At 36.9% G+C, this 12,311-nt stretch overlaps 1 protein-coding gene across 1 annotated transcript in view; it reads right to left on the bottom strand.

The window, feature by feature from the left end:
• LOC113118103 (potassium/sodium hyperpolarization-activated cyclic nucleotide-gated channel 3-like) overlaps positions 1 to 12,311 on the bottom strand; it is a 62,708-nt gene that overhangs the window by 5,853 nt on the left and 44,544 nt on the right. Inside the window, exons 5-6 of the mRNA XM_026287017.1 lie at positions 7,351 to 7,497; positions 6,899 to 7,139 (exon numbers count right to left, since the gene is read on the bottom strand). Coding sequence (XP_026142802.1) covers positions 6,899 to 7,139; positions 7,351 to 7,497 — 388 coding nt within the window. The remainder of the gene's footprint in view (positions 1 to 6,898; positions 7,140 to 7,350; positions 7,498 to 12,311) is intronic.

Raw genomic sequence — 12,311 nt, 5'->3', positions numbered from 1 at the left:
CAACAAAAAGGGTTGATAATACATTATAAAACTAAAATCGACTGGATAAGCCACATTTAAAGCTGCTGTAAAATCTTATTGCATTTTATGCATGTTGTATGTCATATTACCCAGAGTATTCAAAATAATAGAAACTATTCAGAAATGGGCTGCATTAGACTTTGAACTTCAACACTAATTCTAATTTCCTGTCATTTCCGCATAATTCCACTGGTTTTAATGGACAGGGACATTAGGACTTAAAAAGGAACAAACAAAAATAAGCCAAAATAAATGAGGAAACTGAGTCAGTGAACCTGTGCAACACATTCCCTGTAAAACTCTCAATGTGTCAGTGTGTAATGAGAGTCACAGAGCTTGAATCGTGAGAGGATTATACGCACAGCAGCCTCACTCACTGCTTTTGGCAAAACCACAATTCAAACACACACACACACACACACACACACACACACACACACAATAATAATACTACTACTAATAATAATTATTATTATTGTACATTCTGACTCCGCCACCACAACCCTGGTCTCCAGATAAAAACATCTTGGAGATGTAAGGCATCAGAAAAATACCATGATTTTTTTTTTTTTTTTTTTGATCAAAGTTGGTCTAATATTCATTCTCAATACTAGATAAGTGTGATGTGACCTGATGGCCTTTCAACTTAAAAATGTGCACAAGACCTAAATTACAAATCCAAAGTGAAGGCTTGCCTCTTGAATATTAATGACTTACGTGAATGGATGGTTCAGTGATGTTACAGCACCCAGCAAGGTATGCCCGACATAATTCATATTCACTTCCTCCACTTTTAAACTTGTTCTGACACACACACACACACACACATACACACACACACACACACACACACACACACACACACACACACACTCGTATGATTCTGCCTGTCTCATATCTCAAGATGATAGAACTGATGAGACACCATGTTCAATTTCCCTTCTCCTCCTCAGACAGAAACAGGTTGAGATGGCTCAGATCTGAGGGATTTTCCTGAAAAAATCATGCTTCCAGATCAGAACGAATCAAACTCTCCCGATCATGACATTTAACTAAGAATGATCTACACACACACACATGCATGCTACACACTCCTGCTGTGCTCTGAGATCCTACTGCAGATTGAAGCTTTTATCCAGAGTCTGACAGCACATGAATTACAGCCATGGTCCACCTGCAGTGTGTGCGTGTCAAAATAAAGCACATCAGAGAGACTGTTTAATCCTCAGTAGTGCAGAGCATCACTAGTGCTGCGGCTCATAGTTAGAGTCATTGGTTTAAACAAATCAACAGACCAGAAAAAAGACTTGAAGATGCATGACTCTTTTGACTTAAGAAAACAGCCAATCAAAACACCCAGAAAAAAACCTAGCAACCATTCAAAACTTCCAAACAATCAACCAGAACACCCTAACAACCACCAACCATCCAAAACATCATAACTACCAGCCAGAACACCCTAAAAACCACCCACCATCCAAAACATCATAACTACCAGCCAGAACACCCTAAAAACCGCCAACCATCCAAACACCCTGACAATCAGCCAGAACACCCTAGAAACCACCAACCATCCAAACACCCTAACAACCAGCCAGAATGCCCTAGAAACCACCAAACATTCAAACACCCTAACAACCAGCCAGAACACCCTAGAAACCACCAAACATTTAAACACCGTAACAACCAGCCAGAAAACCCTAGAAACCACCAACATCCAAACACCCTAACAACCAGCCTGAACACCCTAGAAACTACCAACCATCCAAACACCCTAACAACCAGCCTGAACACCCTAGAAACCACCAACATCCAAACACCCGAACAACCAGCCTGAACACCCTAGAAACTACCAAACATTCAAACACCCTAACAACCAGCCAGAACACCCTAGAAACCACCAAACATTTAAACACTCTAACAACCATACAAACACCCTAACAACCAGCCTGAACACCCTAGAAACCACCAACATCCAAACACCCTAACAACCAGCCTGAACACCCTAGAAACCACCAAACATTTAAACACCCGAACAACCAGCCTGAACACACTAGAAACCACCAACCATCCAAACACCCTAACCACCAGCCACAACACCCTAGAAACCACCAACCATCCAAACACCCTAACAACCAGCCAGAACACCCTAGAAACCACCAACCATCTAAACATCCTAACAACCAGCCAGAACACCCTAGAAACCACCAAACATTTAAACACCCTAACAACCATCCAAACACCCTAACAACCAGCCAGAATACCCTAGAAACCACCAACCATCCAAAAACCCTAACAACCAGCCAGAACACCCTAGAAACCACCAAACATTTAAACACTCTAACAACCATACAAACACCCTAACGACCAGCCAGAACACCCTAGAAACCACCAACCATCCACACACTAACAACCAGCCAGAACACCCTAGAAACCACCAAACATTCAAACACCCTAACAACCAGCCAGAACACCCTAGAAACCACCAAACATTAAAACACCCTAACAACCAGCCAGAACACCCTAGAAACCACCAACCATCCAAACACCCTAACAACCAGCCAGAACACCCTAGAAACTACCAACCATCCAAACACCCTAACAACCAGCCTGAACACCCTAGAAACTACCAACCATCCAAACACCCTAACAACCAGCCAGAACACCCTAGAAACCACCAAACATTTAAACACTCTAACAACCATACAAACACCCTAACGACCAGCCAGAACACCCTAGAAACCACCAACCATCCAAACACCCTAACAACCAGCCTGAACACCCTAGAAACTACCAACCATCCAAACACCCTAACAACCAGCCTGAACACCCTAGAAACTACCAACCATCCAAACACCCTAACAACCAGCCTGAACACCCTAGAAACTACCAACCATCCAAACACCCTAACAACCAGCCTGAACACCCTAGAAACTACCAACCATCCAAACACCCTAACAACCAGCCTGAACACCCTAGAAACTACCAACCATCCAAACACCCTAACAACCAGCCTGAACACCCTAGAAACTACCAACCATCCAAACACCCGAACAACCAGCCTGAACACCCTAGAAACTACCAACCATCCAAACACCCTAACAACCAGCCAGAAAACCCTAGAAACCACCAAACATTAAAACACCCTAACAACCAGCCAGAACACCCTAGAAACCACCAACCATCCAAACACCCTAACAACCAGCCAGAACACCCTAGAAACTACCAACCATCCAAACACCCTAACAACCAGCCTGAACACCCTAGAAACCACCAACCATCCAAACACCCTAACAACCAGCCTGAACACCCTAGAAACTACCAACCATCCAAACACCCGAACAACCAGCCTGGACACCCTAGAAACTACAAAACATTCAAACACCCTAACAACCAGCCAGAAAACCCTAGAAACCACCAAACATTAAAACACCCTAACAACCAGCCAGAACACCCTAGAAACCACCAACCATCCAAACACCCTAACAACCAGCCAGAACACCCTAGAAACCACCAACCATCCAAACACCCTAACAACCAGCCTGAACACCCTAGAAACCACCAACCATCCAAACACCCTAACAACCAGCCTGAACACCCTAGAAACCACCAACCATCCAAACACCCTAACAACCAGCCTGAACACCCTAGAAACCACCAACCATCCAAACACCCTAACAACCAGCCTGAACACCCTAGAAACCACCAACCATCCAAACACCCTAACAACCAGCCTGAACACCCTAGAAACCACCAACCATCCAAACACCCTAACAACCAGCCTGAACACCCTAGAAACCACCAACCATCCAAACACCCTAACAACCAGCCTGAACACCCTAGAAACCACCAACCATCCAAACACCCTAACAACCAGCCTGAACACCCTAGAAACTACCAACCATCCAAACACCCTAACAACCAGCCAGAACACCCTAGAAACCATCAACCATCCAAACACCCTAACAACCAGCCAGAACACCCTAGAAACCACCAACCATCCAAACACCCTAACAACCAGCCAGAACGCCCTAGAAACCACCAACCATCCAAAACAATCTAATAACCAGCCGGAACACCCTAGAAACCACCAACCGTTTAAAACACCCTAACAACCAGCCTGAACACACTAGAAATCAAGAATACCACAACAACTGCATAACAATATCCTAGCATTGACAATTAACAATAACTTTTTCTTAAAAATGAAATAATTAATTAAAAAAGAAATAAATGATAAATATAAATACATAAATAAATAAACTTGGCCTATCTTAATCTTGATCTTCTTTCATATTCATCCGTCATCAAGTCAAGCTCAACCATGCAACCTCATTATGGAGAGCAAGTCACATGACTTGGTATAAGCAGCATGTCCATAATTATCATCAGCCTCTGCATTTGAATCATTGATGGCCAAGATAATGACAGGAATCACGAGGGCATTCGTGTGTTCTCATGTGTACCATTTAAAGACAAGCTCATGCATGTTTCTTACTCCTTTATTTATGTGATGAACTGTTTCAAACCTTACTCAGCTGCCTACATAGACAGCAGTTTAAGTTCTCCATGTGAAGCCTGTAGCATAATTATGCTGTCTTCAAAGTCAACTTGTTTTAGCCAATGCCAGTGTCATATAAGTGATAAATAACAGACACCAGGACAGTAAAATCTCACATTCCCCTGAAGAGCCGTTACATAAATTAATTTCATGAGTGAATAACTCGAGTTAAAAACAAATTCTCCACGGCTTTCTGTTCCTTTCCCAGCATGCACTGGTGCCAGAAATGACTTGAAGATTGTCAGGATCATGTAGCTATCTGAAATACAGATTAAGGACAGAGATGGATTGCATGTTATCTTTCCATTATTTCCATTAGATCCCGCAGGATGAGGTCAGAGGTTGCGAAGAGTACATGAGCTGTAATTAGCCTTGGGTGGACGGGTCACAGGCGGCTAAATGCCTTTAAACAGAAACCACTCAATGAAATAAAGCAGATGAAAGAGTGTCAAGAGTTGTAGTCTTGACCTTTGACTTCATCTAAGGCTGTATTCACATTGCTTGTACCAAATTACCCACAAATCACCTGAGACCTAATGTCATGTGACCAATAAATCTGGAACCACAGGGAAATTACATCATGACAACACAGAATGTCAGAACACACAAAAGCTGTGTCCTAAATGACACACTGTACACTATGCATTTATACACTTAACTTTGTAGAAGATGATTTAAATAAGGTTATTCTTGTCATTCATAATCAGAGTCTGATTACCCTTCGCTAGAATCAAAGCTGAGATAATTGAGTGCACGGTATGTTCAACATTCCACGTTTTTTTTTTTTTTTTTTTTTTTTTTGCATCATCCAGAAAACTGCTATTTTCTTTTTTGAATTTTCAGTGTGAACACTTTACTCACACTATTTATACTGCAAAACATAGAAAAGTGCATTAGTATGCATTTTGGGACACACCTACAGTCTCAAAGCTTCAGTAGTGACATCACAGACATTAAATTAAATTAAATTAAATTAAATTAAATTAAATTAAATTAAATTAAATTAAATTAAATTAAATTAAATTAAATTAAATTAAATTAAATTAAATTAAATTAAATTAAATTACATTACATTACATTACATTTATGCATTTAGCAGACGCTTTTATCCAAAGCGACTTACAGTGCTTTCAGGCTATCAATTTTTACCTATCATGTGTTCCCGGGGAATCAAACCCTCAACATTGCGCCAATTGAGCTACAGGAACACTAATTGTCTTAATTTTAAATGATCTTAATATTAATTAATACAATCGCAATTTCACCTTTTAGTAGTACATTTTTTTTTAAGTTAGATTTGTTAACATTAGTTAAAGCACTATGTACTAAAACAATGAATAACTGTTTTTTTTTTTTTTTTTTCGGTTAACTTTATTGAACAAAGATTAATGAATGCTGAAAAAATATATTGCTCATTGTTGGTTCATGTTAGCTTATGAATTAACTAATGTTAATAAATGAAACATTGTAAAATGTCACCTTTAAATGATAGATTATAAATATATGTAAAATATGCACCACTTTTTTTGCTCACCAAGGCTGCATTTATTTGATTAAAAAATTATTTTTGTTTTGAATATATGGTGAAATGTAATTGATTGCTGTGATCAAATCTGTATTTTCAGCATCATTACTCCAGTCTTCAGTGTCACATGATCCTTCAGAAACCATTCTGATATTCTGATTTGCATATTAGAATTTGATTAAGATCAATGTTAAAAATTATGCAGTCATGCAAATCATAAAAGTCATGCAGCTTCATATTTTTGTGGAAACCGTGAAACGTTCGATTTTTCAGGATTCTTTAATGAATTGAAAGTTCAAAAGAACAGCAATTTATTTGAAATAAAAATCTCCACTGTCACTTTTGATCAGTTTAATGCATCCTTGATGAACAAAAGTATTAATTTATTTAAAAAAAATCTTTAATGACTTGAATTTGAAAGGTAATCTTGAATGGTAGTGCTTATAAGCTGTACATGTTGTAATTTTATGTATCTCCACAGCTCTGTTTTGAATTATGAAAACTGAAGAACAGAACAGCTGCATCAGAAGACCCCCCCAACCCCCCAAAATGACACGGACATGCACCTGCTATGCATCTGTGTTAATGTCCCAGAAATAGGGCACTTATCGGCTGCAATCCCACGATTCTGTGACTGTCCCAAAAGCTTAGAGGCAAAAAGCTTTTGTTTTAGCTAATCCATCATTATGAATATTAAAGCTGGAGAAATGGCTGAGCTCTACTCTGTGTGTGTGTGTGTGTGTGTGTGCATGATCCACTTTTGTATTCCATGTTTTGCAATACATTTGTACCTCCAAAGTAGGACCCGTCCGACAGCTTGGCCTCCTTGTTTCCTTTGGTGAGGACGCTCACCACGCCGTGCTGGATGAAGTACATCTTCTTTCCGATGGTTCCTTCTCGTATGATGTAGTCTCCAGGTTGGAAGACCTCGAAGCGAAGTTTGGTGAGCATTGACGTCACAAAATTTGGATCTGCGTTGGCGAACAACGGCATAGACGCCACCAGCTTCCGACAGTTGAAGTTTATGATCTCCTGTGAAATGAAAAGCAAAACATTTTAGACAGACTGATCAATTAAAAATTACTTGTGATATCACTTACTGTTCAATCGCCACTTTGGAATAGAAAGGTAAACGTGAGCTCATTGCATTGTGGGATGCAGCATTCGTGCATTTGGGTATTCAGTGCATACAGTGCATGCACAAATAACATGCATTCCCCAGCATGCATCTGTGTGTCCTCACCTCTCTTAGTGGCTCGTTCAGTTCTCCCAGAATGCTCTCTTCATCAAACATCTTCCCCTGGTATCTGTGCTCATAGTAATCATGGATCCGCTGTCTCATGTCTGCTGGCAGCTTGTGGAAGGACATGTACTGCTCCACCTGCTTGTACTGCACACACACACACACACACACACACACACACACAGTATTTAATGCACATTTTAAAAGGAGGAAGTCAGTTTTTAACATGTTAAACAGAAACATGTAAAACAAGATATTAATTGCTGATGTAAATTTAACCAACACTGTCAATTTTAACCATCACACTGTTTTTAAGGCATGTTTCATTTAATTAAATGTTTTAGACTAATTGACTTGTATTAGGTTCATTGATTGATGCATATATATAATACAGTTATATGATATTATATTATGTTATGTTGTTATGTTATATTATATTATATTGTTAATAATATGTACATTATCCATAGATGTTGATTATCCATAGATGATCCAACAGATGATCCAACAGATATCCATCTGCTTAAAAGACACAACACACAGACAAACCTGCCACTGAGTGAGTGTGAGACACAGTGAGAGAGGTACATGTGTGTGTGTGTGTGTGTGTGTGTGTCGGTTCTCTAGAGGATCAAAGGTTTGTAGAGTACAGAGCAACAGTGCTAAGATCTTCACTGACCTTCAAACACACACACAAACACACACACACATCAGATGAATATGCACAACTATAATCCAACACAGAAACCACACTAGGACTCGTGAGTTTATGCACACGGACAGATAGATATGTCACATCTTGATTCCGTTCTCATTTGTTGTGTTTTTTTTTTGTGATGTAATGAATACGTTGTGCTGATACTGTATGAAGGTGAGTTTTCAAACTTTTTTCATACTTTACAGTTTTTACACTGTCAGCTGTTGCCGTAAAAAGCAGCAGATGCTAATATCCTCTGAACAACACTATAAAGACTGAGGGCTATTTCCTTCCATAAAAAGACGAGTCTAATGAGACCGTGAACATCAGCTCCATGATGAACTGCCTGTGGTGCTTCCTGAGAGAAAACGCACACGCACACACACACACACACACACACACACACTCAAAATGGTGCTCCTCATAACTGTGCCACTAAAAACTTTAAGACAGCATCTAAAAGAAAACTTTATGCATGTTTAGAAGTGAGATTTTTATATTTTTATTTTACTATTATTTTACCCAAAGCAACTTACAATAGAGGAACATATAACAATGTATAAGCATAATTTACTTGAAATTATTTAAAACAAGACAAAATAAAACAAGTATTAAAATAAGATCAAAATCCAAGATATTTCTTATTTTACTTGGCCTCATCAACCACTGATTTTGAAGAATAAAATATAAAAACGTTTGTTTTAATTCGGCTAGCTTCCAAGGAAATATTTGAGTTGATGCACTGAAATAACTGAAAATAAAACAGAAAAAAACAACAAAAACTACACTGACATATTACAAAAATAATAACATTTACAAAAAAACAAAAACACACAAAAAAAATTGCTAAAACTAACAAAATATAAAATTAAAACAAAAAGCATAAAATAAAACTATAAATAAAAACTAGTATGTAATTGATACTAAAATAACTATATTATTATGGAAGTATGATTTCTAGATCTGGAAAAGTCTATGATTTATTTATTTATTTTTCTACATTAGTTATGCCAGCTCTAAAATATTTATCAGGTAGAAATCCTAGTTATTTGTGAAATGCATTAAAGTGCCATTTTTATGGTTTGAAACAACACGATGAATAAACTCTCGCTGCTTCCATGCTGCAGGAGAAGCTGCCTGCTTCATACTCACTGAAGAGCCCTCGCTCTCCTCCTGAATGAAAAACACACCGACCTGCCCGTGTTTCAGCCGCGCATCCCAATGAAGCTGTTCCATCGACTGTGACGGCTCACCTACAAACCACACACACACACACACGCTGACCTCTGCAAGTGTGTGGCGATTTTTAATCAGGCTCTGTCCACCGATCGTATTCAGAGCACACACACACACACAGACACACACACACAGACACACACACACACACACACACACACACACACACACACACACACACACACACACACACACACACACAGAAGCTGACTGACCGTCTGTGGCTTTAGAGGAGCTCTGTAAGTGTCACAATATGACACGGAGAACATGTTTTCTGCCATAGACACAAACAACATTAGGGCTGCACCATTTGAGGAGATAAATCTACTTTCTAACTTCTGTTAAAAATTGCTATTTAAAATGCCATTTAAAAAGCTCCAGGGTTGCTGTTCTCGTTTGTAGGGCTGCACAATTAAAAAATTGTTTTTGTCATGTATTATTATTTTATTGTGATGATGGTTGTTATTATTAAATAATAACAATACAATTTAAATAACTGTACCCCCCCCCCCCCATTTTTCTTTGTATTGTTTATCAGTATGAATTTAATAATAACAATAATAATAATAATAATAAATATTACTATTGTAATATTTCCATGGGGGGAAGAATTTGAAAGTAAGGAAAAATAGCAAAAATAACAATCAATATTTTACAGGGTTTGCCAGAAATTGTGATTATTTATCAATCATTATGACTATTATTAATCATCATAATAAAAAAAAGAATAATAGTAAATATTAATATATTAATATTTCAATTAAAAAAGTAAAATTAGCAATATTTATAACAATAATCATCATCTTCATACACAAAAAATGTGATTATGTATCAGTGTGACAAAAAATATATATATAAAAAAATATATATATTATTTTATTTTACAGCACAATTAAAAAATTAAAAAACCAACATTAATGGCTAACATTTATTCTAACATTGATATTATGGTTTTAATTTCTTCATTTCTAAACGTTTAAACCAACACAGTGCTTCACTCTCTGTCACCAGATCTATTTCTGCATTTGTTTCTGACAGAACATCTGCTGATCCGGTTCAGATACGCCAGACTGATTTCACTGCCCGTCATCTTCTGAACAAGCACAGGAAGCGAATTTAAATTCCAGGAAGTGATGCAGATTATATAAAAATAATACACACTCACAAAAACCTTCTTACACACATTGTAACACATCAAATAACTTGGTTTTACACACACAGGTCTGAAAGATTTACTGAGCGGCATGAGCAGCACTCAGGTAAAAGCTGAACATCAGAACATCATCTGTCAGTTACAGTCAGTTCACAAATCACTTCACTCCTGTGAGACACACACACACACACACACACACACACATCCGTTCTCCCCAACACCACATGCTAATTCTCTTTCCAAATAAACATGAATAATTTATGTCCCAAAAGAGATGTCAGCCGCTTAATTATAATTTCTAAACATTTATTTTGCCTTCTGCCTCTCCCTTTCCCTCTCCATGCGAGCCTTTTCAGCCAAATCCTGGGCTAATCGTGGCTTTGAATATTTGCACTCGTACTGAAGAGCTGCAGACCATGATGTATCTTCACAGAACATGTGCTGCTAATTTTAGCAAACTAGTTATGAGGCCAAGATATTTAAATGCAATGCAATAAATCTTGCACAGTTGCACAGAAAACTAAGACATCACATCAAACTTCTTTAAATATTTAAAAACATTTGTTTTTCTTTTAAATACCCTGCATGCACTGATGAATAATTTGAAATACGTCCAGAAACATGCTGAGAAAATAAATAAGGTCAATTCAGGTTTTTATTCCCATGATAAACATATTTTCAACCACAGAATAAAATGTAAGGCTGATCATTTTTTATTTAAATTGAATATTAATAATACCAATTATTATTAATATTATTACTAATAACATAATAATATTAATTAATATATTTTGTGTTTTAAAATAATAATAATAATAATAATAATAATAATAAAATTATTATTTTTTTATTATTATTTTGAAGGGTTGCACAATTTACGCAAATATTATGTGATAATAAATCTGTATAATATTTACAACAACAAAAATAAAAACATTTTTTATAATTGTAATATTATTTGTCATTACTATTGAATTTATATATATATATATATATATATATATATATATATATATATATATATATATATATATATATATATATAAAATGTAAGATTAAAAATAAAGTATTTAAGAAAAATAGTAATAACCAGCCATGATAATAATAATAATAATAATAATAATAATAATAATAATAATAATAATAATAATAAAAATAATATAAAAATATATATATACATTTTTTTCTAAATTAAAAAAATCAACTATTTAACTTAAATGTAGTAGTAGTAGTAGTAATATTAATAATAAAATATGATACTGAATAAGAAGTATTACATGCACTGATGTATAATTTATATAAAGTCCAGAAACGTGCTGAAATAATTAATTTATCCTCTGATACCAAAAAACAAAAACAAAAAAAAAAACACGTCTGTTTGGATGCTGCAAACAGGCCATCCCAGCATCCTCCAGCGGTATCCATGGCTACAGCAGGTTACCGTGTGAGCGGGATGAAGGGGTATTGATGAATTTGCATGACAGGCCGTGACTGGTCTCTATAGAGTCCATCGCACATGAAAGCACAGCGCAAGATCTGCGTCTCTCTTCAAAAGACTCATCTGTTCCAGGTAAGCTGCTGCTGAACGCTTCCCCTGCTGTGCTTTCTTCAAGAAGTAGCTAACATACGTATCTACATCTACCTCACTGGAGCTTTTCATGTAGACAATTACAGTATGTCCTGAATGAGTTGTTCTGCAACTTCATTTCAATAAAAGGTCTGGGAACATAGTACATCAAGCCCTTATTTAAAAAATCTAATTGTGCTTTCCATTATTATGAGACATTTAAAATGCAGAACAAAGCCCAGGGCTGGACGCAGGACTCATAAAGGTCTCATAAAGGTTGCCGGGCTTAATTTAGATCGCAGTGACCC

Source organism: Carassius auratus, chromosome 18 (genome assembly GCF_003368295.1).
Source record: "Carassius auratus strain Wakin chromosome 18, ASM336829v1, whole genome shotgun sequence".
Lineage (NCBI taxonomy): Eukaryota > Metazoa > Chordata > Actinopteri > Cypriniformes > Cyprinidae > Carassius > Carassius auratus.
This window is presented reverse-complemented; position numbering and strand designations above follow the sequence as displayed.